The 24787-nt window shown below is 41.5% G+C and overlaps 1 protein-coding gene across 1 annotated transcript in view; it reads right to left on the bottom strand.

The window, feature by feature from the left end:
* LOC126392328 (proprotein convertase subtilisin/kexin type 4-like) overlaps positions 1 to 24787 on the bottom strand; it is a 227053-nt gene that overhangs the window by 98580 nt on the left and 103686 nt on the right. Inside the window, 2 exon segments of the mRNA XM_050047662.1 lie at positions 4450 to 4529; positions 6327 to 6364. Of these exon segments, the coding sequence (XP_049903619.1) occupies positions 4450 to 4529; positions 6327 to 6364 (118 nt within the window).

Genomic DNA, 24787 nt, shown 5'->3' with positions numbered 1-24787 from the left:
GGAGGTGAACTGGCACCTCTCCAGCCACCAGTCCACACTCCATATTTTGGTCCGGACGGGGACTCGAACAGGCGACCCTCCGGTTCCCAACCCAAGTCCCTATGGACTGAGCTACTGCCGCAGTTTACAATGACAACAGTGGCAGATTTACCACTGAAAATTATTATTAATTTTTGGAACAGTTTGGTCCTTGATTTCAGACAGAGATAGGCAAAAGCGGCCTTTCTAGATTCTATCATCTATTGTACAGCTACATAGGTAATTATGCTAACATCACATCCATGAGTTGACTAAAAACGTTTTCAAGCTGACTCGTCTTCAAAGGAAAATTATGTAAAATGTGCCTTAAATATTAGGGCTGTGACAATAACCGCATCGCCGTAATACTGCGGTCACGTGATGCCTACCGCGGTGAAGAGGTCATCACCGCAAAAAAAAAAAAGCTGATTTATCATGGCGGCGGATCTAGTTCCCAAGCCAAATGTTAAAAGAATACTCAACGATTTGGGAGTCATGCCCATTCGCTATCATTTTCATATTGAGACAACATGATGGATATCGTTTTTGTGTCTGTACGTCCAGTGGCTGGGTCTCAGCGGCTAGCACTGGGGTCAGTAACGTTACGTCCTGCGCTGTGATCCACGGAGGGATACACCGGTGAGCAGGCACAGGCACAGACGTAGCCTGTAAACAAAACTCAGCTGTTTATTTAGCCTAACGATATCTCCGGACTATAGTCGCTACAATGGACGACTTTGAACGCGATTTTGAGGAGTTTCTTGTAGCGGACACGTGTTTGAGCCGCAGCATACAGATGAGGAACTCCCAGGTGTTGGATGCTGAGCGGGCGAGAAGAGAGGCTGAATCCTCCGGAGCGGCGGAGCAGCAACGGGCCGAGGGGAGACGGAGGGGAGACGGAGGTCAGAGGAGGACTGGTGGTGTAGCTGCGGGGCTAGCTAACATATTCCTACGGAGGTGGAATCATTTTGCTGCACAGAATGGGATTCGGTGCTACCATCGCTGGGGAGATATATCATCAGGAGGAAAACCGCCGCAGAGAGTGCATCACAAGGAGTGAAAACTTTGCAGCAATCACTAAGTTAAACTGGAAAAAAACGCCCAGGCCTGCAGGAGCTGATGGACAGCTTTCAGTCGAGTGAGTAACGTTAATATCGTCCGTGTCATGTCTTTGTTTGCTTTTACAGAGTGACCTAGCTGTGACGTATCACCGCCATACCGCGGTTAATACGTCACTCTGTCACCGCTGTGAGAAAAAATACATACCGTCACAGCTCTAATAAATATACTTTGTTAGGTACATGATATTGTGCTAAAGACTTAGCTGAAGCTAATACATCCCAGTTGAGCAAATAATCTACATCCAGCTAATGTTTCATGTAAGAAATGTGCAAAGAGAAGAAAAGCATTGTACTTGTGTTGCAGTGTGAAGCTAGTTAGTCCTCATCATTTTATAAGATTAGAGTTTGATTTGGCACTTCTGCTTATTCAAATAAATTGGGAACTGCCCATTGGTTGGACATCCCATTGTTCCGACCATATTAAACTCATTGTTCCGAAGTCCGTTCCGAAATCATCATGATGCCCTGTGGTTAAGGTCTGGTTAGGTTTAGGCACAAAAACTACTTGGTTAGGGTTAGGAAAAGGTCATGGTGTGGGTTAAAATGAAAAAGAAAGTGACAAACACATAAGCCGTGAGCCTGCTCCGCCTCAAGACCATATGCCCGCCGCGAGCCGTTCAGCACCGCGGACAGTCGGACTAATGGGATGTCGAACCAATGGGCTGTCGAACCAATGACATGGACCCATTCAAATTCTTGGATAACACTGTAAACTTCTTAGCTCAGCCACAAACAAGACAAAGGTTAGATTTAATCTAATATAGTCAGCCTGCTTCCATGGAGCATGGAAATACCACACCTTGGATGTGCTATTGTGAAAAGAGCTTTTTATCATTTTTAACTTTTAACCCCACAAAATACAGTAAGCTAATGGAATGCGCTGGGTTAGGCTACTGCTGTAAGCTAGTTAGCCTGTACATGCAAATGTTTGCACTAGAGATCAACCAGTAGTGGATTTTTAGAGGTCGATACAATAACATTAGTTTGGTACAGGCAAAGCAGATTGCTGAATATTGGCCGATATCTGTCGGCCTCCCTGTTTTTCGACAGTGTTGGAAATTAACTAAACATCTAAGTTAAAGTAATGCATAACTAAAAAGTACATATATCTGGAACTGAACATCAAATTAACTAGGGATGGGTCACGATTTTCGAATTTTCGAATAATTGTTTTATTTTGAAAAATCGATTTTTTAATGCGAGTATTACTATTCGCCGTCTTATTTCCCCCCTTTATTTGACATGCAATTCAGCTCCTAACCGCATGAGGGCAGTATAGGATTGCTACAGCGGTGTGAGATGGGCTACCAGCTAGTTTGATGCTCTTCTACAAACAGGAGAAACATGCAGACTACTACAGTCATCAGAAAGTTCCGTGTGGAACAACTTAGACAAAATAAACGAAAATGAGGTGCAGTGCAAACTCTGTGAGGCAAAGCTTGCGTATCACAAGTCTACAACAAGTATGCACAGTCATTTGAGAGCGAGGCACGCAGGAGGTGGCGAGGGACCGTATGGCCGGGCTCAGTGGCGCAACACGTCTGCAGCGCGAGTCCCGTAGCAGCTCGCCCCCCTGTTAATCAATTACAGCGGCTCCACCGGCAACGGGAGCAGAGCGAGAACCCCCGTCTGTCGCGCGACAACTCTCTATTTTACGCGACTCTTCTATTTTTGTCGCGCTACGCTCCCCTACGCGACCCTCCAGCAGATAAAAACTACATGAAATAGTGTGCTAAACGAGCACAATGTGTTTTTAAATGAATAAACCATTATCAGAGGTGATATGTGATGACTTTTTTTTCATGCATTTACCCATGTTTATCCGTGACATTGTTCTTCTGCGCTAGGGGGGTCCGGGGGCATTCCCCCCCCCGGATAAAATTTTGAACATTTCACATCTAAATGAATTAATCCAGTTGGGGCCGGGCAATTTTAGGCAATTCTGAGCAACAAGAGGCAGAATAGGAAGACAACAAAAACGTCTGCATTAAAATGTACATTTTACATCAGTTGAGGCTTGAACTCACAACCTTTGACATCAAGGAGCATCTTCTATCTCTCTGAATTGCAGCCCCCAACCTGTAGCCATTTCTCTTTCTCTCTCTCTCTCTTTCTCTGTGTGTATGTGTGTGTGTGTGTGTGTGTGTGTGTGTATTCATCTCTCTCGTGTCTAGACCAAACTGAACAAATATTTATAGACGGACAAGCAACATCATAATTAAACAGGCTTTTATTTTTAAAATTTATTTTATTTTGAAAATTGGCCGGATTCTCTCGTCTTTTCTGTGTCTGACTTCCTGTTTGGTACGATCCGCTCTATCCAGCTTAACAGAAGCGCTCGCAGCTCGCGTGAAAAATAGACCAGATGCCGAACTGAAGCACTGCAGTGCGCGAGCCTCCGTGGGCGCTCCGCTTTGCTCAGCGGCCTGTGTGGACAGTCAGTCAGATAGGTTAACATGGGCGCCGATTGAAAACTGCCTCCGCTGCTGGGCGCTGCGCTTCAAATATTCCTGCGCCGGAAATCCAGCATCGTGCCGGAGAACTTCAAGCCCTGAGCTTTTAATGTAAAATGGTGATCAAAGAGATGGGCAGGATTTCTGTTAGTATTTGAAATACATATTTCAATTTGAGTATTTTCAAAAATTCAAATGTAAGTTAAAACAAGATACATTAGAGTGGAATTATTTTGAGAGAGATTTTCTCAATGATTCGTGAGACACAACAAGACTGGGTCAAAATCTAGTAAATGGCTAGATTGTTTATGAAACACTAGAGGGCTTATATTTTAAAAACAGGAGCTTTTAATTTGAAACAGGATGTTGTGGCATTCACTCAGTCACAAACTCACAGATTTTTGCTCTAGCACTCTTGACCAGCTGTTGCGATTTGCCCACAAACTCAGTGTAAATACATGGTAAAATTAAGAACAATACACACAGACACAGACAGCAGAAGGGACCTTCATCCTCTAGAGCTGTACCCACTGATCATTTAACACAACTCTGCCCTCCCCAGCTCAACTTTGTGATGGACGTCCCTGCAGGACTGGTGGAGGCTGCGCAGACATCAGCCAGTACTGGAGGCAAGTTATACTAATGATGATAGCTTGTAAAATGTCCTATTGGTGTTAGTTAATAGGCCTAACTGAGAAACTGGTCAACCTCTAGTTTGCACCTTACATTAGAGCAGCTAAATACACCATTTAATCCACTTCTTACACATTTTCTCTTGCATTTTTGGTTTTAGAAAGACTAAATTGGACAACTCATTGACTCTCCTAAGAACAGAAACACAGGACAACAGTCATTACCTATTCTCCTCATCTCTGACAGGCATGGGATCATGGGACAGACCGTGTGAAGCACGCAGGTCAAAACTTCCGAGGGCCTCCTGTAATCCAGACAGAAAACAAATGGAACACGGTGTAACACCCAACGCAAAACATCAGAGCGACATGACAGGAAATGAAGGAATCCTGTGAAAAAGTCTTGATACTGGCACTTGAATTAGTCTGTCAACATTTTTCTCCTGACTGACGGCAATCACTGTCACTGAGGAGATGCCTGTGACTGTGTCTGTGTGGTTTATGCGTGCCTCATAAAAGTGAGCATGTTTGAATGACTTGTTTGCCAGTGTATATAGGCATAACAGGAGGAGGATGTCTTGGCAGCAAACCGTACAAGAGCAATTATGTATCTCTCTCCAGCCAGGCTTATCCATGCCAGACAATCTGCTCTGACAAAGTACAAGTTGGCCTGTGTGCTTCAAACTGCCTATAGGATTATAAATGACAAGGCAGGAGCAAACAACACTGCCACTCCACATATGCTTTATGGCTAGCCGGTGTAACACCAGCCTAACAGAATAAAACAGCTTTATGACTATATGAGCGTTTTATTGTCTCAGGTTTTAACTAATAGAGAAGTTGGGCCGTTTAAGAGAAAGTCAATACTCAGATTTCAGTCTAATGAAAACCCAGGAATGTTTGTGTAAACAAACAGCACTGATGGAAAACTATAACCTTATAAAAAGACTGCAGAAATTACATTGCACACCCATCCCTGAGATCCACTTGGCTGAGATCACTAGAATGACAACATTTTACTGCCCAGCTGAAAGGTCCAGTGTGTAGGATTCAGGGGGATATATTGGCAGAGATGGAACAGAATATGATAAATACGTGTTCTTTAGTGTATAATCTGATGACAAAAACAATCATTGTATTTTCATTACCTTAGATTAAGCTGTTTATATCTATGTAGGGAGCAGGTACTCGTCCACCATGTTGCACTGCCAGACAGACAGACAAACCGACCATTGGCTTTAAATAGAGTCATTCGCAGTTTTATACCAGCTGCCATAGTTTAAGGCCCCTATGCGATGAGCAGCGCAAAAAAACCCATTGATTTTTAAATGTGAAACTGCTTTATTTCGTGTTTTTACTAATTTTAATCACCGGGTCCATTTGTTTTGGAGAGCAAGAGACCTCTGCAGATATTTTGGCTTCCTTAAGAACCATGTGAATGTCTGGATCAGAAAAAAGGTGAGCATGCATTAGCAGGTTCTGGGCCAGCACCTCGGTTTGCAGTGTAGGAGAAACATTGACATGTATCGCAAAACTGCTTGGTGCTAAGGTGCTAGGTTAGCGGCAAAGCTGTAATACGCTGAACAGCATTGGGAAAACACTGATTTTTAATGTAAAACTGTTTTATTCAGTGTTTTTACTGTTTAAATTGACAGGGTTTATGTGTTTTCAAAAGGAGGAGACCTCTGCAGAAAATTTGGCTCCTTATAAAAACCTCCTGAACATCTGGATCTTAAGTTATCAGAGAAAAAATGTGAGCAGACATTAGCAGGTTCTGGGCCAGCACCTCGGTTTGCATTGTAGGAGAAACATTGACATGTATCGCAAAACTGCTTTATTTAGTGTTTTTGCCTTATTTTTAAGGTCTGATTGTTTTGGAGAGGAAGAGACCTCATCGAATAATTCAGCTCCCAGAAAAACCTCCTGAACAATGACCACTGAAGGAATCCTTAGATTACATCTTGGCACATGGGAGAAGTTTCAGCTGGTTGCAATCTGCAGTCCTCACCGCTAGATGCAACTTAATCCTACACACTGTTCCTTTCAATAAGATATGGTAGATATCAATTATTGTTGGAAAATCTCAATTTGAGTTGACTTACAAAATTTTTCTTCAGGTCCTTGTTTGTGTGATCCACCCCTGAGGATGACAAAAAAGAAAACGTAATAAATGAGTCAAAATCAAACTGTGATCAGGGTATTTAATACTGAGAGGAGACATCTGATGCTCTGGACAAAGAAGTTAAAGAAATCAACTGCACATTTTGATGTTTTGGTATGTCAGAGCATGCCTAAGTGCACTCATTGTTTCATTATTTTCTGTGGAGCCATATAAGAGCTGTTTCAAGTCATTTGTGGTAGACAGGTTATTAAAACTTTGAAATTTTGAGTACCCTGCTAATTGGTGTAATTAATTTGCCAAACTGTAACGGTGAAGTTTCGTCAAGATCCAGGCTTTGCTGCATGAGGCACTGCACATGACTGATGGATGAGTGAATGAACAAATGGGCACCGAATAATCTCTCGTCCCTCAAATTTCAAATGTATTCATTTTGCCATTTTTTCCCTTCTTTCCGTCACTCTGCACCTTTCCCTGCATCTTTCTTTTATCATCCTCTCTTTCCACATCAGTTGCCTTTCTTTCACTTGCCCCCTCGCCGTCCTCCCCCTCTCCTCACCCCGACCACCACCTCCTCCTCCTCCTCCTCCTCCTGCATCTCTGCTGCATCAGGGCTCCTGTGGTCTCAGTGAGAGACAAACGAATGAGGGCCCCAGGAGGGCCGCGCCTGCTCTGCCAGACATCACTCACTCTTTCTCTCTCTTTCTCTCTCTCTCTCTCTCTCTCTCTCAATCACACACACACACACATACGCACACACACATACACACACGGGACCTGCCAGCCTTTGTCCCATGCAGGCAGTGCCTCCGGGTTGTCATGGTAACTTGCAGTCGGTTTTGCCGTTGAGGCCTGATTGTGTTGAGCTCAGGCGGGATGGAGCCCTGGGTGGGTGAAGCCTCATTGGAGCCTGCCATGCCATGCCATGCTGTGCCATACCATGCCAGGTCAACCTGCTACGTCCTCTACATAACCACTAATGCTTTATTCTCTCCTTGTCCACCACTCTGGATCTTCCTCTTTACATGCGATTTGTTTTACATTCTCTTTCTCTCTCTGTGTTTTTACCCTGGTTGGCGCTACTGATGCCCTGGGTCTCTCTGACAGTGAAATATATTTTTATTTCCTTGGATAAATCCAGAATTTTATGAGTGTTAAAGTTGCATTCGTTCAACTGCTTTCATCCACATCTCACGATCTCCATCCACAGATGCAGTTCAGATTTAAGGTTATTTTGTCAAACAACTGCATTTTACTGTATGCTTATAGCAAGTGTGGCTGAGTACAAGAAAAATGTAGCACCAGTTGATACTGAACGTTTTCATAGATTTTTAGTTTCTTATTCTCAAGGGAACAAGAGAGAGGGCTCTCTGGCCAACTTTCCTCCTTGCCTGAGCCAAGTTGGATTTCCACACTGAACACAAGGCCAAGCGAGGATGCTGGGCAGGTTTTTTGCATACTTTTGATTTAAAGAGGTATATCGAGTGATACTGCGCTATGGGCCAACATGATGTCTTCATATGGAATTCAAGTGATTCATTAAAGAGTTATGAAATGTCAGATATCTTTTCCAAATGCCCCCTCATGCTGATCTGTTTTCCTTTATAATCTTCCAGCTTCATCATCAGTGAAATCAGGAGACTCTCTTATATTCCTCTGCTCCAACTCCATCTCTTTGCTCCAGGATTTGTCCTTGTCAGTTCAGAATCTCCAAGCCTTAATTCTCTATGAAGCTACTCTGTATTTTTTTAATGTATTTATGTATTTATGAAACTATGCGCAACAAAATAGTCACTTAAACGAGAAGACATCCCCCTGATATTTGAGAAAAACATAATACTGCTGAAAAGCAAATGGACATCTAGGGCCTAGATGTAAAAACAATGTGAATGTGTAAAACCCATGTGTGCACCTACACATAAATTGGTTTTTACAAAAGAAAACTGTGCAGTGACAATGTACGCACAATCTATAAGTAGTGCCGCAGTCACAACTATAGATATGCAAACAGATGTTTAAGGGCTTTTCTACATCTATTTATGGCATTAGTGGGAGTGTAAATGAGGCACATGTATGTGCATGTGCACCTGGTTTCAACATGACAGAGATTTATAAAACAGAAACATCCATACATACTGCTTTATAAATTGGAGGAAGAGAATTCACATGCACATTTCTGTCTGTGTGTACACACAATTTTAGTGGTGAATCTATATATGGTTTTACGTATCCGGCCCCAACTGTTGCTGACATTATACCTCCTTTTACGAAGCCTCTTCGAGACGGGAATTTCACAGCGTTATGCCACCTTGCTGTTCTGTATAAACGGTACAATCGCAGAACGGGGGTACAGAGTTGTGTCGCCTTTAAGCTGGCAGAAGAGGCAGCAACAGTGGTGAAACAACCTCTGTGTAAAAGGTACAGCTGGCAGTACAGGACCATCAACAGGATGGGTGTGAGGTTTACACAATGAGTTAATTTGCAACACACCGGGAGACTTTAAACGAAGCTGATAGCAGTTAGCAGCTAACTCAAAGAGGAAGAACTGCAGCCAAAAATGTCTGCAAATTGGGAAAACAATGAGGTCCAGGCATATAAAAGGGATGGTAAATGATTGTTATCTCCATGTTAATGCCATTGTTATTGTTTATAAAGACCTGCTAACTAGTACTTTTTTACTTTTATGTAACACTTGAGGCCAGTGCTGTTGTGTTACATGTCACACCTCTTTTGCTTCCGTGATGCTGTCATGCTGTCTAAAATCACACTGGAGCTGTATAATGCCACTGTTGTTTGATTCTGTGTAAAAATGCAAAGGTGGCATAAAGAAGGGAATTTGTAGCAGCCCTGTAGCACACTTTCTGTGTAAAAAGGGGCTTTTCGCTCAGGAACGCTGCATTTGACCAAAGTAATTCATGTGGTCTATGAATTACTATGATAATTTTTAAAACTATTAACAAAATGCCACTGAAGAAGGTTGATTGATTTACAAAGGATGGTTCATGCACATTACAAAAAAAAAAACATATTTATTTTACTACCTGAATGGATAGGTAGGCCTACAACTAAGGGTGAGTGGGTGAATGTTTTTGTAATTTTGGTGAACTAACCCTTTAATGTTCCCCAGTAGCTACATGTAACAGTAAACGACAGTGAAAGCAAGTCTAATCACAAATTATTTCAAGGTTTTAAAGGAAAGAGTGCAACCTGAATATGACATTAAAACTCGTTTTAGAATGAGCATCTTTTTCAGTCTGGGTGAGGTTCCCCTTAGTACATAACTGCAGCTCTATCAACAGTGGATCTCTGCTGTAACGTTAAAATAATTGCTTCTCTGCAGGAGGCAAAGGAGCCTGCTTTATTAAGAGTTCATCTTTGTTTCAACTAAGTTATGAAAAAGATGTCTTTGTGTGCATTTACACGTGTTGTTGTGCTTCTATGTATGTGAGTGAGAACCTGCCAGAACACAAAGACGGCCACACAGAGTCACCTCAGCATTTAAAAGGTGACGCTTTCCCGTCTGCAACTTTGTGATGGAGACAGCTTTGGGAATTATTAACGTCATGCTGCTTTGGAGGGAACAAGTAACAAGTGAGCAAACAATGGTGGGGGGAGAAGGAACGGAGAGGCAACAGAGGCAGGGGAAGGATGATTGGACCCAAACCCCATTGGACTGACACTGTGTCACTCTGTTACTATGAGTATGAGTGTGTGACACCAGTGACAATGGTAAGAGGAGGTGACCACTTTATAACCTTAAAATAAAGGGATCAATATGCAGTAAGTTGACAAAACAATGCAGGAAAAAAGGCAAATTACAGGCAGCACTAGAAAAAGTAGGTTTTAAGTTTAGTTCAGAACTGGTCACTGGAACTTCAAAGTATGTAGTAGGATAGAGACAAATCCAGCTTCTGTGTGTCTTGATAATTGATGCAGATACTTTAGAATGGGTTTATGTGTGCATATTTCATACACACACATAAGAGGGTTACAATTGTCTAACCTGTCTGAGATAAATGCACTTTTCAATTAACTTTTTAATATTAAGTTTCAGCCCCCTAACTCTCAAACCATTTTTTTAGATTACAAAAGGCTGATAACTGATTTAATATGCCTACTAAAATTAAGATCTGACTCTGAGATGCCATCCATATTTCTGGCCTGATACACTGTGTCAATGCGACTATACAGTAGTCCACCTGTGAAAGAGAAACGTAGTTTTAAGTGTTGTCTGCATAAGTGTGAAAATTAATGTTATTGCTCTGAAAAATCTTGCTTTACTGCAGCATGTACGGGCGGAACAGAGAGGGACTATGTATTGATCCTTGTGGTACACCACAGGTGGTTGGTTTGATACACTGAAGAAGGCTTAGGCCGAAACGTTTGTTTGTTTGTTTGTTTGTTTGTTTGTTTGTTTGACCGACCGACCGTCTGTTGCCCTAGTAAATTATACATTTTGACTTTTTTGTCTTTTGAGAGTGCTGTTGCCCACAAGTTTTTTTTGGAATCATTCTGCAACTTGCACCCATTGTTTTAAAAATATTGGAGTTGTGCGTCCTCCTTTCTTCAACTCCACAGGTGATGCTGACCTGCTTGGAAGATTGCCAGCGCAGATTAAAAACAATGCTCTCTTGCAAATTTCTTGCAAATAGGACCTACACTAGGACAGGATAATACCCAAGAGCCTAACTTGGTTTATCAACAAAACAGTGTGTTTAACTGTGTTAGAAGCAGCAGTGAGACCTAATAATACCAGAACAAAAATTTTGTCAGTGTTAGTTTTCATTCAAAGGTAATTCAGGACCTTAATGAGAAGCTGTTTCAGTACAACGATGGGGGCAAAATGCTGACTGGAGATTTGTCAAAATAGTATTTAAACTGATAAAGTTGTTGGTGGACAATTTTCTCGATTATTTTTGTAAATGTGATATGGGTCTGTAGTTGTTATATGACATGTCTGCCAACCTACGGAAGATCTCATTGGCTGGCCACATACATGAATTTATCTGCTTTGGCATGCTTCTCAGCAGTGGACAGGTTTGAATTGGGATTGACACGTGCACAGCATGAGCACATGTGTGCTCAGAGGTGGTGTGTCGCAAGGGTCAATTTGAGCATCAAAACACTGCACCTTCAAGTATTTACAAGTATGATCTGAGTGGAAAAATGCATTCAGTCAGGTGCATTCACTCAGGTGGCACCATACTGCCATAAATACAGCCATAAACGCACTCCAACACAGTCCAAGGTCTTCTGAGTGTGAAAGTAGAAAGCTACGTCCCACAGTTAGATGAAACACTGTAGGTGGTGGAGCCAATGCAAAACCTTCCATGAATACAAATGCTTTGAACCTGGCTGACCCAGTCTAGATTGTGATTGTGCGGGTGTGTGTGTATGTGTATGTGTGTGTGTGTGTGTGTGCGCACGTTTGCTGCTCTGCATGTGTGTCAGCATTCAGCGGCAGCAGCTGCACTCTATCTCCTTGCTCCCGCAGCATTCACGCCGGTCTTCGGGGTCAAACACACACACAAATCAGCCACAGAGATGTGTCGGAGGCCATTTTGAGCCGACGGTGAGTCGTGCCTGAGCCGCCGCTGAGACAATGAGCCGACATCACTTCAGAGGAGGCCCCCGCTACACCTGGGGCCCCCCGGCTGGCTCTCGCCATTTAGCTCTCCTCTGTAGGAGTTACTGTACAAAAAAATAGCAAAACTCCTCATGCTGCCTCTGCTGCTGAAAGGTGGAGTAGGAGAAGGACTAAGACACATGAGGCAGGAAAGCCATAAAGAACTGATAACAATATTTCTGTAATGAAGCTGCACATGGCTGATAATTTGCCTTTGCAAGTGTGAAAAAGAAAAGAAAAGGTGTGTGTGTGTGTGTGTGTGTGTGTGTGTGTGTGTGAGAGAGAGAGAGAGAGTGCTGCAGAGAGACAGGGGTGTGTATCACCACCCGCCACGGGTGAGACTTCCTGGCCCTACACCTCCGTCTCATTAATCAGCTCGGTATTTAAGAAGGGCTGGAGTGAATACTTGCCTGTAATTAGCTGGCTTTGTCAAGGACGTGTGCGTCCGTGTGTTTGTGTGGGTTTAAAAAGTGAATGGCAAAGAGAGAGATCTTGGGGAGAAGACGGAGTTTGATGAGTGATACAGGGCGGAAGGTTTGATACAAGGGTGTAGAGGGAGCGTGGGTGATGTAAAGCCTGGCGCAGGGAGAAGAGGAGAAGCGGACAGGAGTGAGAAGACAGAGAAGACAAGTTGGAGGAAGAAGAGAGATGGAGAAAATGACTGTTTAGAGTGGTGGGGGAGGTGAGAAAAAAATAAACGAGAGAAGGCATACAAGAGAAGACTGGAGGGAAATGACGGTGTGGAAAAGATGCAGGCAGAGACAGGGACAGAGCAGAGGGTATTTGGGGATGGAGAAGAGGTTGACTTCTAAAGTGGAACATTAGTATTCAAGTGGCACGCATTCGCCGCCCCCTCACCACACCCCGCTGCCCTGACTGCCCAGCGGCCAGCTCTCCTCCTGCGGTGGACCCAGACACGAAGCTGGAGGTGGCAGAGGAAGTGTGTGTGCATTGGGACTTAAGTTCATTGAAACGCTTCCTTCAATGGAGATCTCCACTTTAGAGAAATGTCTTTGTTTTTCCATGGTGCGTGGGTGTCAGTGTGCTTTCAGCTGTTACATTGCTGTTATTACCTCTGCAATTCATTATCAAAATTTTACCTGCGAGTTAAACATTTTCACTCAGCCAGTGAGCGCAACTTATTTCTTGTTACACAACACAAGTGCAAATCTGTCAAGTGCCACACACCTACATACACAAATAATGACCCTGGAGGGCAGACACACACCAGAGCAAGAAAGTGAAGTCAGACTGATCTGTCAGGTTGACCATGGTGGCCAATGAATGAGCGCCTTGTTAGCGGCTTATTTATCGGCTCCGCTGTCTTTATGTTGTTGCCAGAGAAGCTCAAATCTTAGAAGTGTTAAATCTACTTTTGAATGTATATTGATGCCTTTATTTATGGGATATTGACCTGAAATGTTTATCAAATGATGCATTTCATTTATTACTGATTTTATGTCAATACACAAAAATTGTTTGTGTGTGTGTTTTATGTCCAGCAATATTGCCTCCACCTCAGCACAATGAAGGTGAATGAAATTTTACTTTAAAAATCCACTTTACTCTGGATAACTCACAAACCTCGTCATAAACAGTGCATTTTACCGAAAGAAATATGCACAGACTGTTCCCAGCAATTGTTGTGGATTATACGGAGTAAATGAGATACTATTTCTGCAGAGAGGTGATCTTGTTGAATGTTTTCAAAATTTTCACAACACTGAAAATGTTGAAAACATTCAACAAGAGTGCCCTTAACAAAATTCTCCTCACCTCCATTTTATCAGGCTGGAGGCAGAAATGTCAGAGATGGATCTTTCAAAACCAGGACAGACAAAATCAAGACTATCAGTATGGCTAGATGCCAATAGAGGTGAGCGAGAAAATATGTTCATATTCATTTCATGTAACTACTGTCAGATTTTTAAAGATTAAGGCTGACGGCTGATGTTATTCTTTTTTTTTTTTTTTTATTCTATTCACACTGTTTCCAAGTAGGGATATAAATCTTTAAAAAAAAAGGTCAAAAATATAGTATCATTAAAAAAGGTGAGTAATTTCCTAGAAGAGCTGGGTACTGGAGTTTTAGCAAACCAAACCGGGACTATTTTCAGCTGTGGAGTAATACTTGTTTGGTGCAAAAGTCAGATACGTGCATCAAAAATAAACTACAGTGTGTGTTCACTACAATAAAGTAATATGCTCCAAACATATGTCAGACTTTAGCTACGCAGTCAGCACTTGTTAGAACAAAGATTAATTTCTTAGTTTCGGTCTTTTCATTGTATATGTAGAAAATAACAAAAATAAAGAAAATGTAACTTTATACTTTACGCCAAGAGAAAATTTGCCAAACTAACGGGTGCAAACAAAGTCTTGTAATTACTTTACCCCTAACGTATGGGCACTTTCCTTCCTCTGATGCTCCTGTGTTATATTTGTTGCATGTATAACTGCCACAGATAAATATGTTGACTTCTTCTGTGAGCTATTATCCCCTCTGCTGCTTCTGCTTGAAGCCATTGTGATGTTGAAAATCTTAAAAAATGAAAGGACAAGCAACAATACTGAACGTCAGTGCCAGAACTTAACGACACCACCCAGTGATATACAGTTGGCATTATTCAGCATGTCTAATAAGTTGTTAATTTTTCATGAAATGAACTACCCTCTGGGAAAAAAGGGGTGACTTTTTCCTGTGTTTGACATATCCACTGGTAATCCCATTCGTCAGCATCACTCGACACACATCATGGTGTACGGCTCTCCATCTATTCAAATTCATAGCTCCCTGCTGCAGTGTCTGTGTATATGACTTCCTTTTCTTCCTGCTTAACTACCTCCAACTCCTCCTCTGGTCTCCTCCACTGCTTTGCTCTCATTTGACTAATTATATTCACGGAGAACGGTGTTGACAAATTCATTTTGAAATCCATTAGTCCCGTGGCGTTGTTTAAACAATGTGCACGTTAATGTCCATTGCTTTAATACCCCTGATTCACATTCTAATAGCCGTCTGATAAATCAGGTTATCTGCGACACCTTCTACACGCCGTGAAGAGCGGAAATTAGAGAATTATTAACTATCCGTGGTGTTCTGTCGTGTCCGGGTGTGTTAGGGAGAAGAGGAGAGGAGATGACAGAGCGGAGGAGGGAGAGAGAAAGAGAGAGAGAGAAAAAAGGGAGACAATGATGCACAGAGAGAGTGAGAGAGAGAGAGAGAGAGAGAAAGAGAGAGAGCAGAGAAATTAGAGAGATGGGTGAGGTTAAAAAGAGACCAGAGGGAAAAACAGAGTAAGAAAGAGATAATAAGGAACAATGAAGAGCAGCAAGACTAAGTGACAGTAAATCTATGAGACTAAGACAAACATTAAAGAAGAGGGACTGAGGGCAGAATATGGAAAAACATGCAGGAGGAAAACAAGTGGAGTGTCTACTTTAACCACTTGTCCACTTTATCCCCACTTTTTACATATAAACTCAATACTTCAGTATACAACCTTATGAAATGCTGTACAAACGGGACACTAAATATAAATCACAGGTGAGTTTGCATCAGAGCTGAAGCAAATAAATGGATTTACAAACATCCACAGGAAAAATGGAAAGGCTTCCAACATTTGTGTTATGCATTTTCCATGTTATTAATTATGAAATAAGCGTTTAAGCGTTACATTTACTAAAACACTTCACTTAAGTGCAATTTTGAGGTTAGGCTTCTTATAGTTTACTTGAATATTTCCAGTTTTGCTGCTTTATACCTGATGGCTCTATATCTTGGCGGGAATATTGCACTTTTCATTCTACTACATTTATTTGATTACTAGTTATTTACTAGTTATTTTGCATATTCATATTATTGATACAAAATATAAATCAAGTAATAAATGTTAATGTATTATTATAGATTAACCTACCCAGCAGTATATAAGGTCATTAAATGTAGCTCCTCCTTTACCACCTGCAACATTAAAGTGATGAACACATTAATGTGTCAATTAATACAATCCAATAACATGGTATACATATACAGTATTATTTCAACAGCATAATGAGTACTTCTACTTTTGGTACTATAAGTATATTTTGCTTCCACCCTTGTAGTTTTACTTTAGTAAAAATTTGAATGCAGAACCTTTACTTTTGACAGAGTATTCCTACACTGTGGTTTGTGTATGTCTAAATACTTTGTCCACCACTGACTGTATGTCAAATACACACCTGTATACCTGTGTATACTGTGTCTATCCCTCCATCCCTCCATCCATCCATCCATCCATCCATGGATCTATCCTCTACTGTAGCCATTCATCCCTAGTCTTAGTCATGGGCTATTAGGTCTGTAATAGGGAATGGGGTAATACACCATTTTATTGCTGAACATGATAAAACACTCACAATAACCTGATCAAGGTAAATTTCCATTATTGGGATAATCATGAAAATCGTATCAAGAAGCACCTAAAGAGACTGCTGGGCAACCAGCAATAAAAAAGACTGCAAATACAAGTTGCATATGTATCAATCTCAAAGAATGCAAGAGATCTTAATCAAGTATTTACATACTTTTTAGGATTGTTTAATTGTTTTTCAATAAAAAGGATGACCACTAAAAAAAAGTGTCCTATCTGTCATGCAATAAAAATATCTGTTTCTGCTTCTTTCTGATGAGTGGCAGGTTAATATTGTGAATCGTAATTATTTGGCCAGGATAATCGTTGCATGATATTTTCATACTGTCCCATGCCTGGTCTGTAATAATAGATTCATCATGTCCCTTAAGTGGTCATGCTCAAACCCAGGTTGTAATGCTTAGGAGGCTCCCAAAAACATTTTCTATTAAGTGTGTGCATTTTTGCAATATTTGGAATACGGTAAAAAAAAAGTCACTGTAACCAGGCAATCAGACTGCAATCATCACTGCATTAAAATAATGCAAAAGGACTCCATTCTTTCAGGTATTGGTGAAAAATACTACACACTAGCATTTAGTATGGGAAAGGATTTTCCAACTCTGGAAGGTTTTCACAGTGACAGTTGTTTTTCTTTAATCGTGGCAACCAGCAGAATTATATGTATTTGATTTGCCAACTCAGTGCTTTACCAAATGAAGTTACATTGCGTTCCTGGATTGTTTTGACAGTCTCCTGCATTGGCATCCCCACAGCGCCAACCCAGTGGTGTCACTGAAATGAATGAGGGGGCTGCATTTTTTTCCCCACAGTGATAATGTCTGTCTGAACACCCTAATTTACAGAAATACTTGGATGAAAAGAATATATATATATATATATATATATGAACAAGTCCTGCCTCTCCATGCTTGTTCCTCCTCCTTACTGCGTGGATCAACCTCCTTATATGAACTTTCTTTAAATTCCCACTCCCTCCTCCATCTACTTTTGCGCTTCCAACTCCACTTTCACCTCCTCCCTCCTCCTCTCTCTTGCCCCCGTCTCCAACCAAATCCTGGCTGCCTCTCCTACTCTTCCTCCCTCCTCCTTTCTCCTCCTCTCAACACCCGCTGAACAGAAAGAGAGAGTCTGTTAGTGTCAGTAGCCCTGCCTGTGGTGTCTGGTGGAGTGTGTGGATTAGACACATAGGCCTGATTAGCTGCTTGTTTACCGACCAGCACCACCACTATCACGACCATGGGGCTTCAAGGGCAACACCAGTGGATCATCTCCCCACACACGGCCAGACAAACACACAGAACACAGCTAACAGACACACTGCGTTGAGCACTTCTAGCGTGCTTGTGTACAAGTGTCTGTGTGTGTGTGTGTGTGTGTGTGTGTGCGTGTGTAGTGTGAGTGCCATCGTGCCCCCGTTGAGTCGCCCACCATGGCACAGGGCTCTTAATTAAGAGGAGTGTGTGTGTGTGTATATGTGTGTGTGTGTGTGTGTGTGTGTTCTGGGGGCGGAGCAGCTGGCAGGAGGCACTGGGGCCAGAGAACATCTGCAGGAGGCCGCAACGCAACACGCCTGCACACACTCACACACCTAAACACACACACACACACAGACAGGGGCACCTATACACACATTCACAGGCATATGAACGCACACAACTACACACATCGTCGCCACTTGGCAACTCACACCCCCGAGAACACAGAAATACACACTTGCAAGCACACACGCAGACCCGTTGAACGCTGCCATTGCCACTGCCGCCATACCAGTGGGACTGTCACCATAGCAACCCAGGACTGGTCATGTCACCCTGGTTTAGTGAGATGGGTGACAGCGAGAGAGAGTGAGAGATAGGCAGGCGATAAAAAGAGCAAAAGACAAAGACAAAGACAAAGAGCGAGGGGCATTAAATACCCTCCACAATGCTCGCCTCAGTCTTGTTTTGAAACAAAAGGGTAAAGAGAGAGAGTGAAAGAGGGGGAGAGAAAGAGAGAATCCAAAGGCGTCTCATCCAGCGAGCAGCTCTGGATGTGAGGAGGTCAGCAGCTTTGAGGACTTCAGACGCACCACAGGGCCCTCAGTAGTCAGTCTCCTTTTTCAATAAGTCAAGAGGAGCTGTTGTGTGTAACACAAATACACACACACACACACACACACACACACACACACACACGCGCGCGCGCTTGTGATGTCATCATGTTGATAGAAAGCGAAAAGGTAGAGAGGGATTTTGTCCTTGCTATGGGGCAAAGGCTACAGCTGAGGGTAAAGGATTAAAGGATCATATCAGCCTCGGTGAGTTTTCTTTGTCTCCTGCCATTATCTGTGTCAGCCCATATAAGAAATTTACTTTAAAGGGACAGTCCACCCCAAAATTAACGCCACAGATTTTTCCTCTTACCTGTAGAGCAATTTATCAATCCAGATTGTTCTAGTGTGAGTTGCCATGTGTTGGAGATATCAGCTGTAGAGAGTCTTCTCTCAAATATAATGGAATTACATGGCACTCTGCCTGTGGTGCTTAAAGCGCCAAAAAAATACATTTGAAAAACTTGACAGCAATGTCTCTTTCAAGAAATAGTGCCCTGGTAACTCAAGATAATCCTCAGACCTTGTTGTGAGCAGTTTCATATTGGAACTGTTTTCTTTCTACTCAACTACACTCGCCAACTGAGTGCTTTGAGCACCACAAGCTGAGTGACATCTAGTTAGTCATCTAGCTAGTTATATCATCATCATCTAGTTATTAAATTTGAGGGAAGGCAGACATCTCTACAGCAGATTACCTCCAACACTCAGCAACTCCCTAAAGAACAATCTGGCTTGATAAATAGCACAGGTAAGAGGAAAAATATGTTTTTTTTTATTTTGGGATGAACTGCTCCTTTAGCATCAAGCGATCTCTCATGACATAAAAATACAGTAAAACTTAAATTAAAAGCCTTGTCCCAACTAAACGTCCAGTTCCTTTTACTAGCCCAGTGTAGATGCACATTTTGATACAAACATGCTTGTCTCAATTAGACACCTGGCCTGGTTGCCAAGCAGTTAATCTTTTTAACAGAAGTTCTTCAGATGTATAAAACCGAGTATTTGGCTACCTCAAAATATGTGACCATTCCTGAATTATCCTGTAAGTTATTCAAATTCCTTTAGTCTGGAAGGGTCCTAAGAGCAAAAGAATCAAAAGGGTTTTCCATAAAAAAGTGTGCTGGGTGCTGCTATTCAATCTCTCTCTGATGTGCTGTCTGTCAGAGCTAGATCAAATGAATGATTTATAATTTATGTATCATCTGTAGCCTAATTGTTATACAAGTAACATTCATACTGGTTTAAATAAACAAAACGAAACCAACGAAAAAATGCGTCCTTCGACGTCAGCATGATACACAGCCAGTTGCTATTATAGTTTAACGGCGGCATCTGGGGGGAAACGCGGCAGATTGGTGGTGTTGTACCAACACAGTACCTTTATTTTGAAAAAGATTGTATGTGAACATCAAATTTCCTGTGAAAACATGAGAGTATTTTGAAAGAAGAAAATGCATGTAACAGGCAGAACTTGACATGGCGTCCCAGAACATCGACAAACAACTCACCCAGGGTACCTTGCAAGTCGTATGTGGATGTGGAAAGTCCATGACCAAATGTCAATATATGAAGAGGTCGGTGTGAGAATGTGTTGATTGTGCATTTACCTAAGCAAACACCACAAAGTGCATTCGCAGTCTTGTATTTTTCTTAGTGGAATGCCAGAAAAATTTGAGTCAAGTCAAAATATTGCAAAATGTTTTTAGTCACACTTGAAATATGTAATCCTGTTGAGCGTTTAATATTGTGCAGTGTGTCGGATTTATACGACAGCACCTTCCGCTACAATTTGGAGGAATACCAACACTGACAATAACACTGGTATATCCCTCTGAAAATCTGGTGTCTGAACTTTTTTTCCCTGTGGAAAAATAAATGTTAGTATGAGCAACTGTTATGTGTTTCCCTGAAAGATGAAGCGAGATACAGAACACCAATCATCCAGTCCACGGCCTCATTTGTTTACAGTAATTGCACCAGGGTATCACTATTAATGGTGTGATGATGTTTAAAGATGGGACACGGAGCACCTTTAAATCATCTTCTGTTTGTGTTTAGCATGGATGTTCCATCACAGCGTTACATAACAGAGGGATGAGCTTATTAGCTGCTAAAGCTGATTTGTCAGAAGAATAAGTTCATGTACTACATAATAAAACTCAAGTAAAGAAAATGCTGTTGCTTTAGGAGGCATTTAGAGGTGGTGAGTATCTTTTGGTTTAAATTTAATAAAAAGCCAAAGGTTAGCAGTGAAGAAGGCAAGGGTTGATTTAAAGTGATTTCTGGCTACTGGAGGAAAAAGGTCAATAGCACCAGTATGATCCCTTGAGTCTCTAACTATCTGTGCATGAATTGGGAAATGGTCCATAACCACACACACAAGGACACACACAAACACACATCACTGTATAAGCTTCTGTAGCTTATGTATTTATGTCAGGCTCAGCAAGTGGCAATGTGTGTGTGCATACATGTAAAGCCTTGTGTGTCCTCTTGTGGATACACACATGTGTGATTATTTTCATATGTTCACGTATGTGTGTCTTAGAGAGAGAGATGTAGTGTGGCATGAGATTTACACATATTCATTAATCAATATTTGTGCTCCTTGGGCTGTTCTATACAGTATCGATTTGCAGCCAGAGCCTAGAGTATAGGCTCTTGACCCTTGACCCCAATAAAACAATAATATACCTCCATAAACTACAATGTGTCCCCAGTCTACACTGACTGAGCTATTGAACTGGAGAAGAAAACTACGTCAGTCCAGCCCAATATGACAAATGAGACATGAGTGAATGCTTCTGAGCTCATTTCACTGCCAATAAGGACCTATGTTATGAAAAGTGACATCTATATCCATCAACAGCAGATTTTTGGAGACTTACAGGACTTGTACTGATATATTTGTGAAGTGGCAGGAATTATTTTAGGTGCACAAAAGTACAAGTCATGCTCATTTTCTGCTAAAACAACATTAGGTGACTGATATTTGGAGCACTTCCAAGGCTTGGATGAAGATAAATCTCACCTAGTTGAATCATCAGTGCAAGAAAATAAAATGTCAAAAGGGTAGGTAAAAATGTGTGGCGTTAACTCCACCTGCATTTCTGTGAGATATATCTAATTATTGAGCTTAAAGTGTTGTTGTGTGCACTGCTCAGTCAAACTAAGATGAGGATTACATTTTGTAGAAGTATTCAGTGGTTTAAATCTGTTCCCTTTTTAGATGCTGGGTCAATGGATGAATTCACAACTATGGTGCAGTGCTATGTGCCCAAGCGTTTTGAATATGCTACACCTCCGATTCACACTTCACAGCTGAGGCTCAGATTGGAGGCATCTGACAAAGATAAAAAAAAAAGCTACATAATTTCTCAGAAACAAAGCTGAAATAATTTAAACAAATGATGATGGCAAAACCCTATGGTACTGTTAGATTATCCAGCAAACTACTTTACCTCTACGGTGACAAACATTTATGAAATCAACAGCACAGTATTGTCTGATTTTTTTGGCCACTTGGGGGCAGCAGAACAAGCTGTTAACACAACATTGACACATTATCAGGTTATAAAGTGATAGGATGAGATTGTTAACAACTGGCTCCTATTAACAGTAAACATCCATCAGACACAACATTAGCATTCATTTGAAGTTGTGTTGGCCAACTTGTGTTTCTGACCAGTAAGTCCAATATTTATTGTGCTTTTGGTTGGTTTGGTCGCCACCAAGCAGCAACCTCTGGGGCTGAAAAATTAAGCCACTTCCACGTACCACAAACTGCAGATCCTCTACAAATTTCTCATCAACACACTACTATAAAAAAAATCTCTGTCAAAAGGAAAATGTTAAACGCAACTGAAGCACTGTCAAGAGCATGCCGAACCCACATATAACCATGACCCTAAAGCCTAGCAAAGACAAAGAAGCCTGAAAAAAAGCTATTACCAGAAGGCTACCTGGAGCAGTGACCTCTGTGGGGCAGTCTGACGCATCTGTTTCAAAAAAGTTACTGCACAGTTATGTGCAAATACTTAAGAAGTCCTGTTAGCAAGGTTAGAGACAGTAATATTTTGGTCATGTCAGCCATTGCACAAAATGTTGCCTCATTTGTGATGCCTCACAAAGGAGATAAAGACGCACACTCTGCTATTGTGAGCCAAAACTCAGTTTTGTCTGTCTACATGGCAACACTGAAAACAGAGTTTCTGAAAACCTTACGAAACCTTTACGAAAGGTTTGTTTTTAGTGACCTTAAACGCAGTTAGTGTGTGGATAAAAACATATAACAGTCAGTCGGCTGTGGCTCATGAATCATAAACACTTTTTCACCAATGATTTTCCATGACTTCTCCAAAACCTTTTACTGAATTCCCATGACAAAAAGAAATTGTTTTATTTCAATGGGACCACCAAAAACTAATTATCGTAACACTAAGTAAAATTAGGTTTACATCTGAAATGTATGGTGCCTCTCTAAAACAAAAAACACCAGACAGGCACACTTAGATACATTTTCTCATATTTTAATTCCAACGGTTTAATATTTTTGTCAATGTCTCAAAAGATAAAAATGCCATCACATTTTCTGTCAGAGATAAACAGAGAGAAATAGTGCATTGGGGTAAGAATGCCAGTGCTAACTACTGATTACCCAGTAATCAGAACATGAGTTGTGAAAATAAAAAAAAGAAATAACATAAATAAAATAAATAAATAAAATGTTTGGACTGCAAATGGTGATTTAGGCTTTCGTCAAACAGCACTACATATGCCATTTGTTGGGACACTTCTGACAGTAAGAGTCTTTTAAAGTGCGGAGCAAGCCCAAAAGTACAGACATAGGAACAATGGTTCTCACCACAGGTAAATTTCGCTGCAATCTGGCTGTCCGGGAACATGGCAGCGAAAAGACGGCTCGTGTTCTTGGATGACTTGAATGAGTAGTGTGAATTCATGATTTTTAGTGCCCACAGTATCTCCGCTTTGAGGACTTCATTTTTTGCAGAAACGTCCAAAGTTGTCTGCTTTGTTGCTGTGGAAACAGAAACGTCCAAAGTTGTCTGCTTTGTTGCTGTGGAAACTCCTCACAGCATCAGCGTTCATAAACTCACCTATGGGTATTGCGCTGCTAGCAACTGTGGCTAGTCTCGTGCTTTTTCCCCTTCAAGTGGCTAACAAGCGCTGCCTCGCCCATATTCGAAATGTCAAATGTTTTACAGCACAGTTTGCATTTAGCATGTCTTGGGTCAGTGTCTTTTGCCAGCCATAATTGGTATTTATCCTTAAAAAGCCATGTATTACCGGGGCGTTGGTGGCTTAGTGGTAGAGCAGGCGTCCCATGTACAGGGCTGTTGCCGTGGCGGCCCGGGTTCGAGTCCAGCCTGTGGCCCCTTGCTGCATGTCGTCCCCTCTCTCTCTCTCCCCCCTTCACGCTTGGCTGTCCTGTCCACTGAAGGCAAAAAGTGCCCCAAAGAAATATCTTTAAAAAAAAAAAAAAAAAAAAGCCATGTATTATTGAAGCTGCACTTCCCTGGCATTTTGTCGGCATCATCCGTTTGCTAGCAGAAGCAACTCCAGGCTAGTGGGCGTGCCTGCAGTTCCTAGGCGCGTGCACGCCGCATGCCCAGTAACACAGACTGAGCAAGACTGAATAAACTTTTCACACCACCAAAATATCATGACGATCCGTGGCAATTTACATTTTATTACAACACATCAATTTTGTTTGGATCAATTGATGAAACTTTAGATATATTTCCATGACTTTTCCAAAACTTCTGAAAAAATATTATTTTCCATAACTTTTCCAGGGCCTGGAAATTGCATTTTAAAATTCCATGACTTTTCCAGGTTTTTCATGACCGTACGAACCCTGATAAATGTTAAATGTGTGAGTAACTTGATAACAGGCCGAAATGAAACTTGGCTGTGGTCCTATCAAAGTGCTTTCTGCAAAACGTCGTCTGTACTCAAAGACTGTTAAAGTTGATCACGTCACATTGCATTGACCAAGGTAAACTCTCATTCATATCACATTAATAATTTAAGTTTACAAACTTAACATTTTTGAACCAGAACCTTAACTTAACAATACCTCAGCTATCATACTCTTAATCAAAGTGACTGAAAATGGGTGTCAAAATGTTTGATGTTTTCCTCATTCTTTTATATTTGTGTTTCTTGAGGTAGAAAGTGGTTTCTGGCACAACTTCACCGATTCACAAGGTGCATGGAGAGTGAGGAAACACTGAAAAATGTCAAAAGAGCTCCAGCAACACTTGTGGTATGGAAAAGAAACTTTA

This window comes from Epinephelus moara, chromosome 6 (genome assembly GCF_006386435.1).
Source record: "Epinephelus moara isolate mb chromosome 6, YSFRI_EMoa_1.0, whole genome shotgun sequence".
NCBI lineage: Eukaryota > Metazoa > Chordata > Actinopteri > Perciformes > Serranidae > Epinephelus > Epinephelus moara.
This window is presented reverse-complemented; position numbering and strand designations above follow the sequence as displayed.